The sequence below is a fragment of the Hemiscyllium ocellatum genome, chromosome 5, assembly GCF_020745735.1.
Source record: "Hemiscyllium ocellatum isolate sHemOce1 chromosome 5, sHemOce1.pat.X.cur, whole genome shotgun sequence".
Taxonomy (NCBI): Eukaryota; Metazoa; Chordata; class Chondrichthyes; order Orectolobiformes; family Hemiscylliidae; genus Hemiscyllium; species Hemiscyllium ocellatum.
Window position 1 is genome coordinate 91,827,705 of NC_083405.1, and position 18,095 is coordinate 91,845,799.

Consider the following 18,095-nt stretch of genomic DNA (forward strand, 5'->3'; position numbering starts at 1 on the left):
AAGAGCAATATTTTTACACAGAGAAGTATGTGTGTGGAATGAACTTCCCAAAAAAAGTAGTGGATGCGGGTTAGTTACAATATTTAAAAGACATTTGGATGAGTACATAAATAAGAAAGGTTTGGAGAGAAATGGGCCAAGTGCAGGCAAGTGGGACTAGTTTTGTTTGGGATTATGATCAGCGCGGACTGATTGCTCCAAAGGGTATGTTTTCATGCTGTATGAGGTTGTAACTCTAGTTTCAGTGATTGTGACCATGAAACTATCATTGTTTGTAAAAACATGCCTGACTCCATGTTCTCCGTTAGATCCAATTAGATTCCCTATTGTGTGGAAACAGGCCCTTCAGCCCAACAAGTCCACACCGACCCTCCGAAGAGTAACCCACCACCCTCTGACTAATGCACCTAACACTATGGGCAATTTAGCATGGCCAATTCACCTGGCCTGCACCTTTTTGGATTGTGGGAGGAAAGCAGAGCACCCGGAGGAAACCCAGAAACAGGGACAATGTGCAAACTCTACACAGACAGTGGCCCATGGCTGGGACCCTAGTGCTGTGAGGCAGCAGTGCTAGCCACTCTGCTGCCCCTTAGTTAGATTCCCTACAGTGTAGCAACAGGCCCCTCGGCCCAACAAGTTCACACTGACCCTCCGAAAAGTAACCCACTCAGACCCAATTCGCTTTGACTAATGCAGTTAACTCTATGGGAAACTTAGCATGGCCAATTCTCCTGACCTGCACATTTTTGGATTGTGGGAAGGGAAGCTCAAGGGCACATAAAGATGGGCAACTAATGCTGATCTTGCCCGCAATGCCCATACCCCATGAAAGAATGAAAGGACAAGACCATATAAAAGTGACACCGTGGTGTGTATAGATTATAATTCTATACTTAACACCCATAACCTGCCTGCTAATTGGTTGTTTACTGTGATTCACAATTTGATTTATCTTCACTATAAGCCAGCTTAACTGCGGCTTGCAAAGTGTTTCCCCAGATGTGTGTTTGCCAAATGATGCAGTTTGCTTTTAATTGGTCTTATTATTGTGACCATTTGACAATTCGTGTAATTAATGTCGCTGTTTTTAGCTATTTAAAAAGGAAAATATCTCAGGGTATCATGAACAGCAATCGGCCAATAACTGATGCTTTAATTTAGGTTAAAGAATAGAGTGAAACAAAAATCAGTGGTGCAAAATTAATCAGCCAAAATGCCAAGGTACAACTGCAGTTAATTACACCAGAAAATAGATTAATATTGTTTCCCAGCACACAAATAATTGGCACTGCAGTTCCATAGCAGAAATTAGGCAGCTGTTTATACAAAACACCACGCAAAATTTAAAAAATCTCTGCAAGTCAAACTCATCGTGTTTCATACAATTTATATAATAAATCTCATATTATAATTTAAATTAGAATATTAATGACTAATCCTACAGTAAATAGATATGTTTCAATAATGGTTGTCAGCTGCCCCTCAATTGTGGGATGATTTCTACTCAGGTCCATGAGTTTCTCTCATCAGCTTCATGTAACTGTGATCTTTGAGCACAGGGGCAGTGTGTCCCATAGGGTAGTGGAATCCAGAGGGCAGGATTTGTTGCCTTTTCTTACTTGCTCTGCCTTTACTCTGGCTCAGCATTAAGATGTTGTGACTGAAAGCATGAGGCTGCTTGATGGAGAAGTAGTTGCTATTCTGAGTGATTGACAGCAAGCTCCTCCCACTTATTAATGCCATTGCTGTTCCACTTCATGGAGACTTTCAGAGTGTCTCCTTTGGTTCCCTCCAGAGCACTGTTTATTTGAGAGTTATGAAAGCAGGAGCTGGCTGGAAAGACAACTTTCGGCCCTCTGGACAGTCCATTCCATCAAAGAGATTTTGCCTAAATGCTTCTAGAGGTGCCTTCAAGAGAGGCACTTTGTTCCAATGTCAAAAACAAAATGAGCCAGAGAGCTCTGTGTCTCAATGCGAGGAGCATTTATAAAAAGGTGGATGAATTAACTGTACAGACAGTTATTAATGGATATGATGTAATTGGGATCATGGAGACCTGGATCCAGGGTGACCAAGGATGGGAACTTAACATCCAGGGTTATTCAATTTTCAGGAAAGACAAATGGAGAGGAAAGGGAGGTGGGGTGGCATTGCTGGTTAAGGAGGAGATTAACACAATACTAAGAGAGGACGTTAGCCTGGACAATGTGGAATCTGTTTCAGTGCAGTTGTGGAACACCAAAGGTGAAAAGGCATTAGTGGGAGTTATGTATAGACCACCAAACAGTAGTTGTGATGTTGGGGATTGTATCAAACAGGAACTTAGTTTGCATGCAGTAAGGATACAGCAGTTATTATAAGTGACTTCAATCTACATATTGATTGGATTAACCAAACTGGTAGCATTGCGATGGAGGAGGATTTCCTGGAATGTGTGAGAGAGAGTTTCCTCGAGCAAAATGTCAAGGAACCAAATGTGCAGTTTTGGTCTCCTCAGTTTTGGCAACATGGTGGCTCAGTGGTTAGCACTGTTACCTCACAGAACCAGGGTCTCAGGTTCGATCCCAACCTCAGGCAACTGTCTGTGTGGAGTTTAACATTCTCCCCATGTCTGCGTGGGTTTCCTCCGGGTGCTTCAGTTTCCTCTCACAATCCAAAGATGTGCAGGTTAGGTGAATTGGCCATGCTAAACTGCCCATAGTGTAGGATGCATTAGTTAGAGGGAAAAAGAGTTTGGGTGGGTTACTCTTCGGAGGGTTGGTGTGGACTTGTTGGGCCAAAGTGCCTGTTTCCACACTGTAGGGAATCTAATCTGATCTAGTCTGAGGAAGGACAATCTTGCTATTGAGAGAGCCCAGTGAAAGTACACCACACTGATTCCCAGGATGGCAGGACTAACATATGAGGAAAGACTGGTTCGACTGGGCTTGGACTCGCTGGAATTTTAAGAATAAAGGGGGATCTCATAGAAACATATAATAATGGTACTGGATGGGCTAAATGTGGGAAGAATGTTCCCAATGTTATGGAAGTCCAGAACTAGGTGTCACAGTTTAAGAATAAGGCATAGGCCATTCAGGATTGAGATGAGGAAGAATTTCTGGACTCAGAAAGTTGTGAACCTGTGGAATTCTCTCCCACAGGAAGCCGTTGGAGCCAGTTCATTAGATATATTCATGAGGGAGCTGGCCGTGGTCCTTAAAGGAATCAAGCATTGTGGAGAGAAAACAGGAGTGAAATCCTAAAATTGGATGATCAGCCATGACCGTACTGAATGATGGTGCAGGTATAATGGCTTACTCCTGCACCTGTTTTCTATGTTACAATGTTGCATTGAATCCAGCGGTAATGACAGAGGTATTGTTGGCTAAATTTCCCTCATGCTCTTACGTGCTTCCGATATACAGTCCAGGTCGCACTGCAGTACAGAGGTATGTTGAGGACTGCAGTTCTGTACAGTAGGACTTCTGTTGTCCTTGGTGCCATTTACTGCCATTGTTGCTAAGTAGCTAGTCTGGTGTTAGATCTCCTCCTCAATGATGATCTGCTAAGAGAGATAGCTGCCAAAGTATGGGGTGCATGCAACATATTCTAGAGTCACTCCTTCAACGTATGTGAGAGTTGAAATATTTGGTTATTTGGGTGTGAATAGATGCAAGAGTTTTACTTTGACATTAAATGGCAGAATTAAAGAGATCAGGAATCCTTTGCAGAGTCGGAAACAACCCTGCCGTTGTTTGCATACTGTACATTAGATATATTTATTGCGGTCAGTTTTGTTATGGCATGAGGTCTATTGAAGTCAATTTTCTGTCTGAATGGTATTTAACTCTGACACCAGAGAGCAGTTGATCTTCTATCAGGTTGATTGTAAATAACATAGGGGCTATCACATAGCCCTGGCTTGATTCGGCTCTGGATTTTGATGATGTCTGTTTGAATGCAACCTTCTTAAAGGAATAAGATCCATTAGTTCATTATATTTAAAGCAACCTAGCCTTTCTGAGTATGTTACATGTATGGACAGTGTGGAAATTAGTCACCAGCTCTAGCTCACTTGTTTTTAGCTACATGTACTCCATTGGAAGTGTTGAAATGTTATTTGTACAGGACACCTTGATTGAAATAAAGTATTATTATAGTTAGCATTATTTAGTGCAGGGGAAGTCGAGTTAAATCATTTGGTTTTACTGAGAGAATCCCTTGTCCAATGCCTAGCATAAAAGCTCTTCTAACAAAAATTAAAGTAAACAATTTCCTCTTCCCACATTTAAGATACTTAAATTGTGCTTCAGAAATTTAGGAATTCATGTCACATTTAAAAACTCCCAAAGCATTATTCTCTTGGTTCGACACACTGAACTAATTTTGACATTTTCCATGTTGTTGACTTGCAGAACACCATCACCCACCACTCGAAGTGTTATTCTTCATACTGTGTAGCAACATATTTCAGAGATGAGATTAGATTAGATTAGATTCCCTACAGTACGGCAACAGGCCATTCAGCACAACAGATATACACCGACCCTCCGAAGAGCAGCCCACCCAGACCCATTCCTCCAACCCATATTTACCCCTGACTAATGCACCTAACACTTTGGGCAACTTAGTATGGCCAATACACCTGACCTGCACATCTTTGGATCGAAATATACAAAATATTGATACCATATCTTTGCATTCTGATTTTGTCTAAAGGAGAAAAAAATCTTGACTTGTCTTACTATTCTGATCAATTTTCAATATGGGAAACATTGCTGTAGATGCATTTTGAATCTAATGTTAGAAATTAGGTAATAAATTTCAGAGCCAAATCTCCACCACTCAATCTCCTCTGGAATTGTACCAACCACCAAAGTTATTACCCATGTGCTGTGGGACGTATTTAAATAGTAACATAACAGTCCTTTGTCTGTGAAGGATAATTAAATTCAACTCCACACAGGCAAGTATCTAGTTACTTCCAGATCTATTTTTGACTGTTGTGGTTTAATAATGATAAACAGGCAACATTTAGGAACTTCAGTACTACCTCCATGTCTGGGCTTCGTATATTGTTGGTGTTGCTCAGGGAGCTGATGGAGCAAGTGCATGTTTTGGTGTGGAGGTGGTACAGTGGCTCAGTGATTAGCACTTCAACCCCACAGTGCCAAAATCCCGGGTTTGATTCCAGCCTCAGGCGACTGTCTATGTGGAGTTTGCAAATTCTGCTCATGTCTGCGTGGGTTTCCTCCAGATGCTGTGGTTTCCTCCCCTCATCCAAAGATCTGTGCATTAGGTGGATTCGCCATGTTAAATTGCATGTAGTTTCCAGGGATGTGTAGACTCGGTGGATTAGCCATGGGGATCGCAGGGTTAAAGAGATTGGTGGGGAAGCAGGGTGGGTTGAGTGGAATGCTCTTCAGAGGGTCAATGTGGAATTCTATGATCCAAAGTACAGAGGATCACAACTACCAGCAGAAAAGTATGAAGGAGAAAAGGGTACAGGAACCCTTATACCAAATAGATCTTCGGCCGTTAATTGTCCCACATCAACCCCAGGGCGAAGTAATGCAGTTGCTGACTCTGTTTCACCATGAAGGTATTTGCAGCTCTTTGGTATATGTTTCAGCACCAGTTTATGCATGATGCTGACTGAGGCTATAAATGACTAAATGACACCAAGTGCTTCTGGTTCAAGATGGCAGCAGAGTAGGACATTCCAGTCAGAGCTGCTTTGCTCCACCCATTCTTTCTCTCTCTTCTTTCCAAACTTCTAACTTTAAACTCACTCAGAGGGGAATGAAGGAGTGACCCACAGACCAGAGGTCATCACAGAGGCAAATCCCAAACCACACCAGCACGGGGAGGTTAGTCCCGGAAACGAGTCCCAGGCCGGATGCCGGCACAGGGAGGGGTGTCCCAGAGGCCATCATGGGGAGGTGATTCCCAGAGAAAAGTCCCAGATCAGAGGCTGGCACAGGGAGGTGATTCCCGGAGACGGGTCCTAGACCAGAGGCTGGCACGGGGAGGTGTTTCCCGGAGATGGGTCCTAGACCGGAATCCAGCAGCAAGAGGTGATTCCCAGATGGGTCGCAGACCAGAGGGTGTAACGGGGAGGTGATTCCCAGATAGGTCCCAGACCAGAGGGTGTAACGGGGAGGTGATTCTCAGATGGGTCCCAGACCAGAGGTGTAATAGGGAGGTGATTCCCAGATGGGTCCCAGACCAGAGGGTGTAACGGGAAGGTGATTCCCGGAGACGGGTCTCAGACCAGAGGGTGTAACGGGGAGGTGATTACTGGAGACGGGTCCCAGACCAGAGGGTGTAACAGGGAGGTGATTCCCAGAGACGGGTCCCAAACCAGAAGGTGTAACAGGGAGGTGATTCCCGGAGACGGGTCCCAAACCAGAGGGTGTAACAGGGAGGTGATTCCTGGAATCGGGTCTCAAACCAGAGGGTGTAACAGGGAGGTGATTCCTGGAGACGGGTCCCAGACCAGAGGCTGGCACGGGAGGTGATTCCCAGAGACAGTTCCCAGACCAGAGGGTGTAACATAGAGGTGATTCCCAGAGACGGGTCCCAGACTGGAGGCCATAGCGGGGAGGTGATTCCTGGCCTGGTGGCCACCATAAAGAGACAAGGCCCGTGTGGACTGGAGGCAAGGCCTCAAGGTTTGAGTTTTGAAGCCCAGCATGGTCAGGAGGTTTGGCCAGTGCAGTCTGGAGGCTAGGTGTTAGCATGAACTTGGGTGAAAAGGACTGTATTTCGGGAATTTTTTTTTTAGTTTTTATTCTTACGTCGGACTTCTTTTTATTATTCTTTCAATCTTGTCCCAAATACTTAAGTATTGTACCTGAGAATCTTATACCTAAGATGGCGCTATAAGTGGTGACATTGCAAACTTTTCGCTGCACTCGTTCAAGTGCACATGACAGGAAAGCTAATTCTAATTCTAATACTTTGAAAATTCATATTGATCTGAGACATTCCAGGCTTCGATGGGTGTCACAAATTACATCATCAAGTAGGTCGTCGATGCCTTCTTCAAAAAGCAAAACCACTTTATCACCGTTCCACTAGTTGTGACCCAACCAGGGAAAGAGCTCCGAATCTCACTGGAATCATGTTTCACATAGACTATTCTGCATGTTCCATCTGAAGATCCCAAGCAACGCAGCAGAAAGAAAGGCTTTCACTTCTTCACTCTGCCACTGATTTGTGACCACAGGCGTTGGATCATCTAGGGTCTGTGGAAGTCATAATACATTTGTCTTAACTACAACCTTTTATCCATCCTAGATTCCACCATCCAGCACCATCGTTACTGGATGCTGGGTGACAAAGGATGTGCCTTTCATGTGAACTGGTTCAGGAATCTGAGAAACCTGAGCACTGACACTAAGAAGCACTATAATGAAAACCACTCTGTTAGACTAGCAACTGGCCTTCTAAAACAAATTACAATACATACACAAGTCAGAACTTGTCTTTCAATACAGCCACAAGCGAATCTCCAGAAATTTTATTAAAATAAGACAAAGAATATCCATCTGGAGATCTGAAACTAAAACAGAATATTGCTGGTGAAATTCAGCAGGTCTGGCAGCATCTGTGGGAAGAAAACAGAGTTAGCATTCAAGACCTGCTGAGTTTCACCAACAATTTCTGTTTTTGTTCCAGAGATGTCATGGGTTGCTACACCATCAGAATCCTGCAAAGGCTGTCAAAATGGGAGGGGGTTGAATGACCAGCAAACCGAGAACTAACAAAACCCAATGAAACACGATGTTGCCTGTTGTAAGAGCACTAGGACAGAGAAAAAAAAAGGCATCACAATTTGAATTTTTTCCACAATTGATAGGCACTGCTGTGTGATTAGTATGTTAATGAGCACTGCCAGACAGATTATGCGTTAGCCAGGGATTAGGCAAAAGTGAGGACTGCAGATGCTGGAGATTAGAGTCAAGAATAGAGTGGTTTTGGAAAAGCACAAGAGGTCAGGCAGCATCCGAGGAGCAGGAAAATCAACATTTCGGGCAGGAGCCCTTCATCAGGAATTCCCAATGAAAGGCTCCTGCCCGAAATGTCGATTTTCCTGCTCCTCGGATGCTGCCTGGCCTGCTGTGCTTTTTCAAAACCACTCTAATCTTGACATTAGCCAGGGATTACCAATATAAACACAAGTGCACCTACAAATTTTGGTAAAGCAAATGTTATTATTTTTAAACATGCCAGCCAATGAAGAACATGCCTACACCCATCAGCTTGATTTTTTTTTGGCACCAATCTTCTCAGTATTTTCAAACTTTAACCTATTCATCCCCCCTTGAAGACTCTGTGAATTTGATATAGTTCAAAGGTGCTGAAGCTTGCAAAGTTTCACAACCTGAAGATAATTTCTGTTACTGTTAAACAGTAATATATGTTGCACTGATGGAATTATATTGCAGTGCACATAATGAAAAAGATCTCTACTCTCCTCCACATAATGCTTTCACCAGAACAATTTAAATCACAGCTGGCACTTCTAATAATTCAGCACTCCCTGAATACTGTACTCCTGAATTAAACTAGATTACGAGCTCAAATCATGAACAGATATCAAATCTACAGTATTCTGAAGCGATATTGCTATCAGCTGAATCAAACATCCAAATTTTCAAGAAATTGTCCAATGCACGTAGCTCTTCAACATGAATAGCTGAAATTAGTCGTTGGTCTGCAGAAGATGTATGATTTATAAATGAAAGTCAACATGTAATGAAGCATATGAAATAGGTCATTGTAGATATTTGCCTGAACCTGCCTCCAGTAATGGCAACATTTGAAAATATTTAAAAAGATGGCTTGGTGCCAGGCTTTAATGAAGCCATTGGTTAAATTAATGGTGCCATAAAAAATGATTTCCTCTTGTAAATAATGTGACAATTTTTTACTCCATTTGCTTCATCCTAATGTTCAGAACTGTAATTCAGGGTAGCTGTTAATGTTATCTAGATAGTTGAAGCAGCCAGAATTACCTGAAATTCAAATATAACTCACGTTTGATCAAATTTAAGCTGTACAGATGAAATATCACAGATGTTATCAGTCCTATTTTACATAAATGGCAATCCACAGGGAAACTGTGTGTCAAACCTGTCAGACCTCATTAACAATTACACTCAAGCAGTTTGTAGGTTTATGACTTGAGGGCAGTGGAATTCCAGAACATGTAATCTCTAAACTTACCTGTAGAACATCGTAGTCACTATTTTAGTGGAGGTTGTAGAAATGATGTATTTTTCCTCTTACTATTTTTCCAGCTTCCCCAGCTGACAGCACTGCAGAGAAGAAAGGTGACTCAGTCCACACTGGCCTGATCGTGGGGATACTCCTGGTCATCATCATTGTTGTAGCAGGAGTACTCGTGACGTTTTACATGTACCATCACCCAACATCAGCAGCAAGTCTCTTCTTCCTTGAGGTATTTCCCAATGATAGCATGCAAAATTTACTGAAATCCTATACAACCAAATTCATGAGTTGAAGAAGCTGTAGCAAACCGTTTTCACTCATGACATAGACACGCTTGAGCAAAGCTTGAAGGAAAACTCTTTGAATTTCTGGGTGAGAAGAAACAAGTCAAAATGAATATTTAAACTGATTGTCCTTACCAGCATCCTTCTTACCAGCTGTTCAAATCGTGGTTAACAAAGAGAGCAGGTAGCTGGAGGTTGTACTTGAGAGTGAGGTGCTGGAAAAGCACAGCCGGTCAGGCAGCATCCGAGGAGCAGAAAAATCAACATTTCAGGCCAGAGCTCTTCATCAGGAATCAGGAAGAGCCTCATTCCTGAGAAAGGGCTCCAGCCCAAAACATTGATTCTCCTGCACCTCAGATGTTTCCTGACCTGCTGTGCTTTTCCAGCAACACATTCTCAACTCTGATCTCCAGCATCTGCAGATCTCACTGTCTCCTAGCTAGAGGTTGTAGTCTATCTTGGCTTCCTTGATTTCTAATTAGTTAATTGCAGTAATGCAACAGCGCAAATGATAAAAACTATCTTAAAGTGAGTGAGCTGCAGCAGTGATGTATTTAACCAATTTTCTTCCTTACAGAACTGAAGAAAGAAAACCACACTGCATATGCATTTTAAATATTTTTTTTGTTACTAGATAATGTTCCAATTTAATGGATTAAGTGGCCAGATTTTCCTGACTCAAATAATGTATAACAAGCAACATCTTTAAAGACTTCATTTTAGAATTTAAAGGGTAGCTGTTTCTCAACCCCAGGCAGAAGGAACACAGAGCCAGCATCACCAGGATTGGCCATTTTGGGCAATTTAGGGCCAGTAACTCATGGCAGTGAACAGTGCCAGGGGGAATCATGGCCTAATGTTGCAAATGTAGTCACAGCAATTAGGAACTCCGAGATGGCAATGGAAATCAATTACCGTCAGGTCATGAGTTAATGCTAAGGGTCCTAGTATGTGCTTTTAAGAGGGATTTGATCTGACCTGGTCCTCTTGAAGAGGGATGATGTCAAGCTGGTGCTGAGGTGTCTGCTTTGTGGAAAGCAGGGTAAATAACTTTGGGCTTCTTTTTAAGTAAGCAGAAGCAGCATGAGTGGGTGGAGTCAGGTTCCCACAGGCCCAGGGTTTCAGTTTTGCTTTCAGTTGTTGAGGTTGGGTATTTTGGAGTTGAAACTATGAGATACAACCCTTTCTCAGCTGCTGCAAAAAGCTTGAGTTCTGTTTCTGCTGCTGGATTCATTTTGTCAGTGTTCCTTTCTCCAGGGCTGGAGAAGATTGGAATGAGGGAATCTGTTTCGTTGAATTTGTCTTTGCCAACAGTGTGTTTATGGGATGCTGTTATACTGGAATAGTTGATGAGTAGCAGTTAAATAATAAATTATTTTGTTAAGTATTTTAATAGAAGTAAAGTTTTTTGTTTGTGTTTTAACTATAATGTAAGAATAAGTGTGTTTTGCTTATAGCCTAATGGTGCGACAAATCGAATCACATCTGGAAAATTAACACCTTACATTTCCCCTTAAAGAAGATAAAGGTTAGGGTCTAGGCTATTTCCTTGATAAATCTTGAGGGGGTTTGGTCTGCTCCATAACAAAAGAGCTGGGGAAAATAATAGAGACTGATTGCTTGTATTTCCCATCCAACCCTTACTCTCTTCAGAGAATAAGACAAAATGCTGATAACACCTATTCCTGCAATGCAGTTTCATTGAAAAGCATGCACCTACAGCACAGAGGTCCACACCCACTGATAACCACAAACTAGAAATCTCTGGGCAGAAGGGTTTCCTTAAGAAGGATGGTACCATGTTGTTTCATATGTATTAGGCTCTCTCAAATGGACCTTGAAATATGAAATGGAGCTGAGCAGTGTAAACAAACACTGCCTGCCTCACTAGGAATAATTCTGTCATTTTACATTGTATGTGTCATAATAGATGCAATCAACAAGCTGAAAGCATTGTTGCCAGTGTCTCAGTGTGCGCACACTGGGACACTGGCAACAATGTTTTCAGCTTGTTGATTGCATCTATTATGACACATTGTAAATATGAACAGGTAAGGCTTCTGTAAATTATTTTCAAATTAGAAACACTTAACTGTTCAGTTAGCTGGGTTTAAACTGGTATGGAAATGTAAGGGTCAGCAATTCAGGAGAGGCTTCAGGTAGACAAACATCTGCCTTTAAATGACCCCCTACATATATTTCAAAGAAAACAGATGGAAAAACCAAAGAGACAAAACTATTTCATGTTAAATGGTTGGAAGATTGGCCAACAGAGGCCTGCTGACTTTCTTCAGCATCATTCAATAACAGGGTCTTACATACACAGTGGAACAAGTCAACTTGCTATAAACACTTTCCTCTGAAAGATGGATGCCAAATGGCAAAAAATGAACAATGAAAAACATTTAAAAATCATAATCGTTTCTATTCATGGGGACAATGTTCAAAGATAAAGCGAAATGGGCTTGAAACACTACCTCAAGATTAAAAAAATGAAGTATGTTTTCTACTGACCACTTTGATTTATATAAGACACCCATAAGAACTGTTAGGATTCAGAGCAAGTTTTAAATAACTATTTTCGTGAACTTTCACACAGAGATTAGAAAACATGCAGGACAATTTAGATATCCAGTTTTATCACTCAACGTACTGGTGTTCTTCTCCTTGCTCCAGGTTGTAAAAAAGTACTGTTGTCTGTAGAAGGGATTTAACACCACTTGTGTGATGAAAGAATGGGTTACAATCACATAGGACTTACTTGCTCCTCTTAAGCAGGCAAGTAAAAGATAAATTAGTGGATCCTTCGCTTTAGATGCAGGTCAGGCTCTGACATTGATTCAATTGGCCCAACTACAATTTTAACATCCAATTGTGGCTTTCTCATGATCACTTAACACAGGGAGACGCTTAGGTCAGAAGAATCCCAATCTGAAATGTCTGTTGTTGCTTTCTTTGTGGGGCAAGAAAGGGAAAGGATCTCACAAGGAACACTGAGGAAACCCTTGGTCAGGCTGTTTTGAATCAAATCATGAGTCCCTCCCAAAATCCCTTCCTCGCAATTTACTTGACCATTATTTCATTCCCTGATGGTGGCCTACTGCCACCTAACACTGCTCATGCAAACCTGCTGCCTCTTCCCTCATTCTTTAAAAGGAGACTGTGTTAAAAATCACGCAACACCAGGTTATAGTCCAACAGGTTTATTTGGAAGCACTAGCTTTTGGTGCGTCAGGTAGCTGATGAAAGAGCAGTGCTCCAAAAGCTAGTACTTCCAAATAAACCTGTTGGACTATAACCTGGTGTTGTGCGATTTTTAACGTTGTCCACCAGAGTCCGACACCGGCATCTCCACATCATTAAAAGGAGATTGCCAATCCTCTGACCAATCTTAATCTTTACTGGGTTTCATGCTGACAAAGACAGACCAGCTTTGTGTCCACGCACACCTTCCCTGAGCTATAATGTTTTTGAATGTTACTGTAGTAAGAGTCTATTTGTGACATGGAGCAAATGTTTCCCCTTGTGTGGCATTCTAAGTGAAAGATCATTGTTTTGGACTAAGGGTTGGCAAACTTAAAACTGAGTTGGGTAGAATTCACTACCCAGAGTATGGCAGACACTGAGCCACTGAATAAATTTAGGGAGGAGAAAGAATGATTTTTAATTAGTAACAGATTAAATTGGGAGCATGCATTAAAGTAGGGTTGAGGCCATGATGTGATCAGTCACAATAGCTATTAAATAGCAGGACAGACTTGAGGGACTGAACTCCTCTCCTGATTCTTTTGTTCATATTACAGAAGATAGTGAGGCCTATATGAAGGATTGATTGATTGGTGTTTTAGGAGTATAAATTTGGCAACAATGCAGATAAAGTCTGCAGTTCTGTGCCTGTATATCAAGGAGTAATACAATATGCAGGTTTAATAAAATTCAAAGGTTATATTTTTGACCAAAGTGCTCATCAAAATTATAGAATGCATCACAATCAATTCTCGATGACCACCAGTACTGACCACCCCTCCCCCCGTTTCCCACGGCCCCTTCACCCCCTCCATGCTCACCATCCAAGGGCGTAAACCGTCTTTCCAGGTGAAGTAGCATTTCATCTGCACCGCCTCCAATCTTACGTATTGTATTTGCTGCACCCAATGTGGCCTACTCTATATTGGAGAAATCAAACGCAGACTGGGTGACTATTTTGCAGGACATCTCCAGGCCAGGTGCAAGCATGACCCGGACCTTCTTGTAGCTGGCCATTTTAACCCAGCACCCTGTTCGCATGCTCACATGTCTGTCCTCAGCATGCTACAATGCTCCAGTAAATCACAGCACAAACTGGAGAAACAACCTCTCATCTTCAGACTAGACAGTTTACTATCTTCTGGACTTAATAATGTGTTCAACACCTTCAAATTGTGAAACCTATCCTATTTCTTCCCTTTCCTTTAGCATTACTTGTTACATTGTCTGTCACCATGTCCTTTCTCCCCTCCCCCACCCCTATGGCACAATCACTTCTTTCCAGTTTGGTAGTTAGACGCACCATTGTTCTGCCATTCTCACATTCCAATTATTTAATCTGCACTTTCTACCCCAGCACTCCACTCCTCCCCACACACTATAGCATAAATGCTGCCCCCTCAACACTTTACGTCAACTCTGATGAAAAGTCATCCAGACTCAAAATGTTGGCTTGCTCTCACTCTATATGGAAGCTGCCTGTGATTTCCAGCATTTTCTGTTTTCAAACTCCACCCTTCAATTCTCTTGCTTTTCATAACAGAGGAGTACAGGAAATAGGTGCAGCAGTAGACCATATGTTTTATCAATTCTGCTCAATGTTTCAATGTGATGATGGCTAAGCTTCAGCCTCACTTTCACTTTGCCATGTACTCCACACTAGCTTTGATTTCCTGAGAAATCATTTCCCTTGGCTACAAATTGACTCCAATTATACTGCTTTAAGATGCACTTAGGTCTTGTAAAAATTGGCCTGGATTTTATACATAGCAGAGAAGTGAGGGTATTCATCACTAACCTTGAAGAAAGCTGTCTTTAAAAATCCAGCGATGGCTATGGTGTGAACTTGCCTTTTCCTGATGCTGATTTAATTTTGTTGATAAGTTAAGGGGATCACTATGTGTCTGGCAACAGTGATATTATCAAGAAGGGTAATGTCAATGACATTGATGTATTCTGGCAGATGGTAAATCAGGAAGTAGAATGTAGTAATCATCCTTCACTTTTAATTGAATATTAATAGATGGCATAATGCATAAGTGGGAGATACACATGGCATTAAAATAGCAAAAATTTCATAAACTGATACTTTTTTAAAAAATTTAATAGTAGTTTTTCGGGCCCAGTATGGATGTTCATAAGTAGTTATGAAATTAATGTGCCATTAAAACTCAAGTTCCATATTATCTACTACACTGCAACTTTCCCAAGACTTTTTAACAGTGAAACTAACAGCATTTTTCCCAAAGGTCTGCTGTCCTCCTCATTAAACACAATATATGCAGGGTTTGCTGTGCTCTCTTATATAGAACATAGCATAGTACAGGCCTTTTGGGCCTTTTTTATTTGCTGAATTCAGTGATTTCAAATTCATTGCAAACTGGGGAGGTCCAACTCTATGAAGAAACAGAGAATTATTTCAGGGTCTTCTGAAATTATCCACTTCTGACTAACTGGCTTGTCAGTTTCTGGGGAGTAATGACTGGTAACATCTCTATTGTAATTTCCACTAAGTCCAGGCCATTATGATGACACAGCTTGTGTTTGAAAGGCAAGAAAGGGAACGGAGGCTCCATTTGGGACATTACAATAAATTTAAATGTAAACATGTGCCATTGCCATAAAAGATATTCTGCCCACCTTTTTGAACCAATCAAATCAATTTTTATTTTTATTAAGAAGAGAAATTATTTTAAAATGGATAATACTTTAGTACAAAAGAACACTAATACTTATCCCAATGAATTCTTTCACAAGGAAACTATACTCTTAGTACTAATATTTATTTACTATTTATTTCACTTTCAGCTTTGCCCACAGTCCTGCCTCATGTCTTCCTAGGTAATTCTACCATTGTATGAAATGCCCTAACCTGCAAGGTTACAGGCCGAGAGCTGAAACATGGAGATTGGCTGCGTGGCTCTTTTTTTGTCGGCACAGACATAAAGAGACAAATGGCCTCCTTCTGAACCATGCATTTCTCTGATTTCATAAGCAGCACAAGTTGTATACAGCTGACACTGACTTTCTTTGTGATATGGATATTGCTGGCAGGATCAGCTTATGTTGCCCTTCCCTAATTGTCCCTTGAACTAAATGGCTCTCAAGAGCATTTCAAAAAGCAGGTAAGAGTCACCTTCATTGTTGAGCATAGGTCAGACCTGGTAAGGATTACAGATTTCCTTCTCTAAAGAGCATAAGTGAACCAAATTGGTTTATATGACAGTTGAAACAAGGTCTATATTAGGCTAGTATTTAATTGAAGATTTTTTATTGAATTCTTGCTTTGCTATCTGCTATGGTCAGATTTGAATGCTTGTCCACCGAGCATTAGACTGGAGTTCTTGGATTGCTAGTCTAGTAACATTTACCACCTCCCTGCCGATTGTATACTTTGTATCCTCCTAATATAGTCAAGTAAATCCTTTCATGACAGACTTTGGAAGCCTAGCCAAAATTGTGGATACAACAATTCTTATCTTTCAAGATGTGTGTCTGTGTCTTATTATTAGCCAGAAAAAGTCAACCATGAGTGAAATTAAACATGCCTTTTCCATTGTTTACCAATCATTTCAACTGATCTATTTGAAGCAATCATGTCACAATGGGTGAAAGGTATTCAGCCTGACAGTTAGATCTGATTCACCAAGAATCTATGACATAATAACTTGGGAAACAAAGAAGAGTGGGGTTTTAGTCCAGGCATTCTGGTCTGTGGATACCAAAGAAGATCTGGAACTCTTAACTTGATACTAACTCTACTTTCATATCCTTAGTGGGATGAAGCTTCATGATACATGGGGTCTAAAGTGAACAGAACCATTAAGTTTGATTTGTGTTTCTATCCTATGTTGATTACGAAGGGGGAAAAATATATATTTAGTTTAATTTAGATGTTGAGGTCTGAGAGTTGTGTTGATGAAGGGCTTATGCTCGAAACGTCGAATTCTCGATTCCTGAGATGCTGCCTAACCTGCTGTGCTTTGACCAGCAACACATTTGCAGCTGTGATCTCCAGCATCTGCAGACCTCATTTTTTACTTGGAGTTTGTGTCCAGGCATATAAATGAGGCTTTTAACAATCTCCAAAGTAAGTCATTTAATGGCTTAGAAAACAAGTGAAGAAGAAAGAAAAGATTTGTGGTGTTGCCAAACAACTAGGTGTCATATGACACATCGAGACAAATAGAGTTTTCTTTAAGAAAGAGCAAACCATCCAGAGAGCGAGTGAGTGTGCAAATCTCTTTTTAACAGAAGTAATTACTCAATGTGGAAAAGGTCTTGATCATTAGTATCACAATCACATATGTAAAGGAGTAAGTGAGCTACGTAACCAGTTTGTTTCAGAGTCTTATTGAGAGACATTACTTAAAGAAAGTAGAAATGCATGAATGCAGAAGTTTGTCAGGAAGAAATCCTCTGGGCCCACTAAACAAGGAACTTTAAATTGGAAACTGTCATTGTGGTAGGAATACCTGGGAAGTTATTTTTGATGATAAAAGGGTTGAACCTTTATTTCCAGTATTTCAAATAAGATTGTTTTAAACCATATCCAACCTCACACCCAGTCCTGTTTTATCACACACAATCCATTCTCAAACCTGTTACCACGTTGCATGATTTGCTTTCAGCACAGGCTACCCATTGTCTGCCTCCTTCAGCTGTCAATGTCACTTATTCAGCTTCTCTTCTGACTTGGCCTGCCATACATATTCTCTAATTTATCTGTGCCTTCAATATATATCTCTCACTGTCTGGGTCTGTCTTCACCTATCCGCTCACCTTTCCCTCTCCCAAATCCTACCTCGTCTTCAGCAGAAATGTCAGTTTTTTCCAAGCCACTGTCAGTTCTGATGAAGAGAAACCGGACTTAAAACATTAACTCTGCTTTCCTCCCACGCAGGGTGCTAGACCTGCTGAGTTTCACCAGCAATTTCTATTTTTGTTTCAGCATCTGAAGCTCTTTGTTTTATTTTACTTGTTTTAATTAATGCTTGTCCAACTACTCTTGCAGTATAGTTTTTTTTGCCTTTTGTATGTGAGAAATTATGATAGACTCATAGAGATGTACAGCATGGAAACAGACCCTTCGGTCCAACCCCTCCATGCCGACCAGATATCCCAACCCAATCTAGTCCCACCTGCCAACACCCGGTCCATATCCCTCCAAACCCTTCCTATTCATACACCCATCCAAGTGCCTCTTAAATGTTGCAGAGGATGTTACCAGCCTCCACCACATCCTCTGGCAGCTCATTCCATATACATATCACCCTCTGTGTGAAAAAGTTGCCCTTAGGTCTCTTTTATATCTTTCCCCTCTCAACTTAAACCTATGCC

The 18,095-nt window shown here is 41.3% G+C and overlaps 1 protein-coding gene across 1 annotated transcript in view; it reads left to right on the forward strand.

The window, feature by feature from the left end:
- plxdc2b (plexin domain containing 2b) overlaps positions 1-18,095 on the forward strand; it is a 430,770-nt gene that overhangs the window by 404,071 nt on the left and 8,604 nt on the right. The window contains exon 13 of the mRNA XM_060824983.1: positions 9,294-9,454. Within this exon, the coding sequence (XP_060680966.1) occupies positions 9,294-9,454 (161 nt within the window). The remainder of the gene's footprint in view (positions 1-9,293; positions 9,455-18,095) is intronic.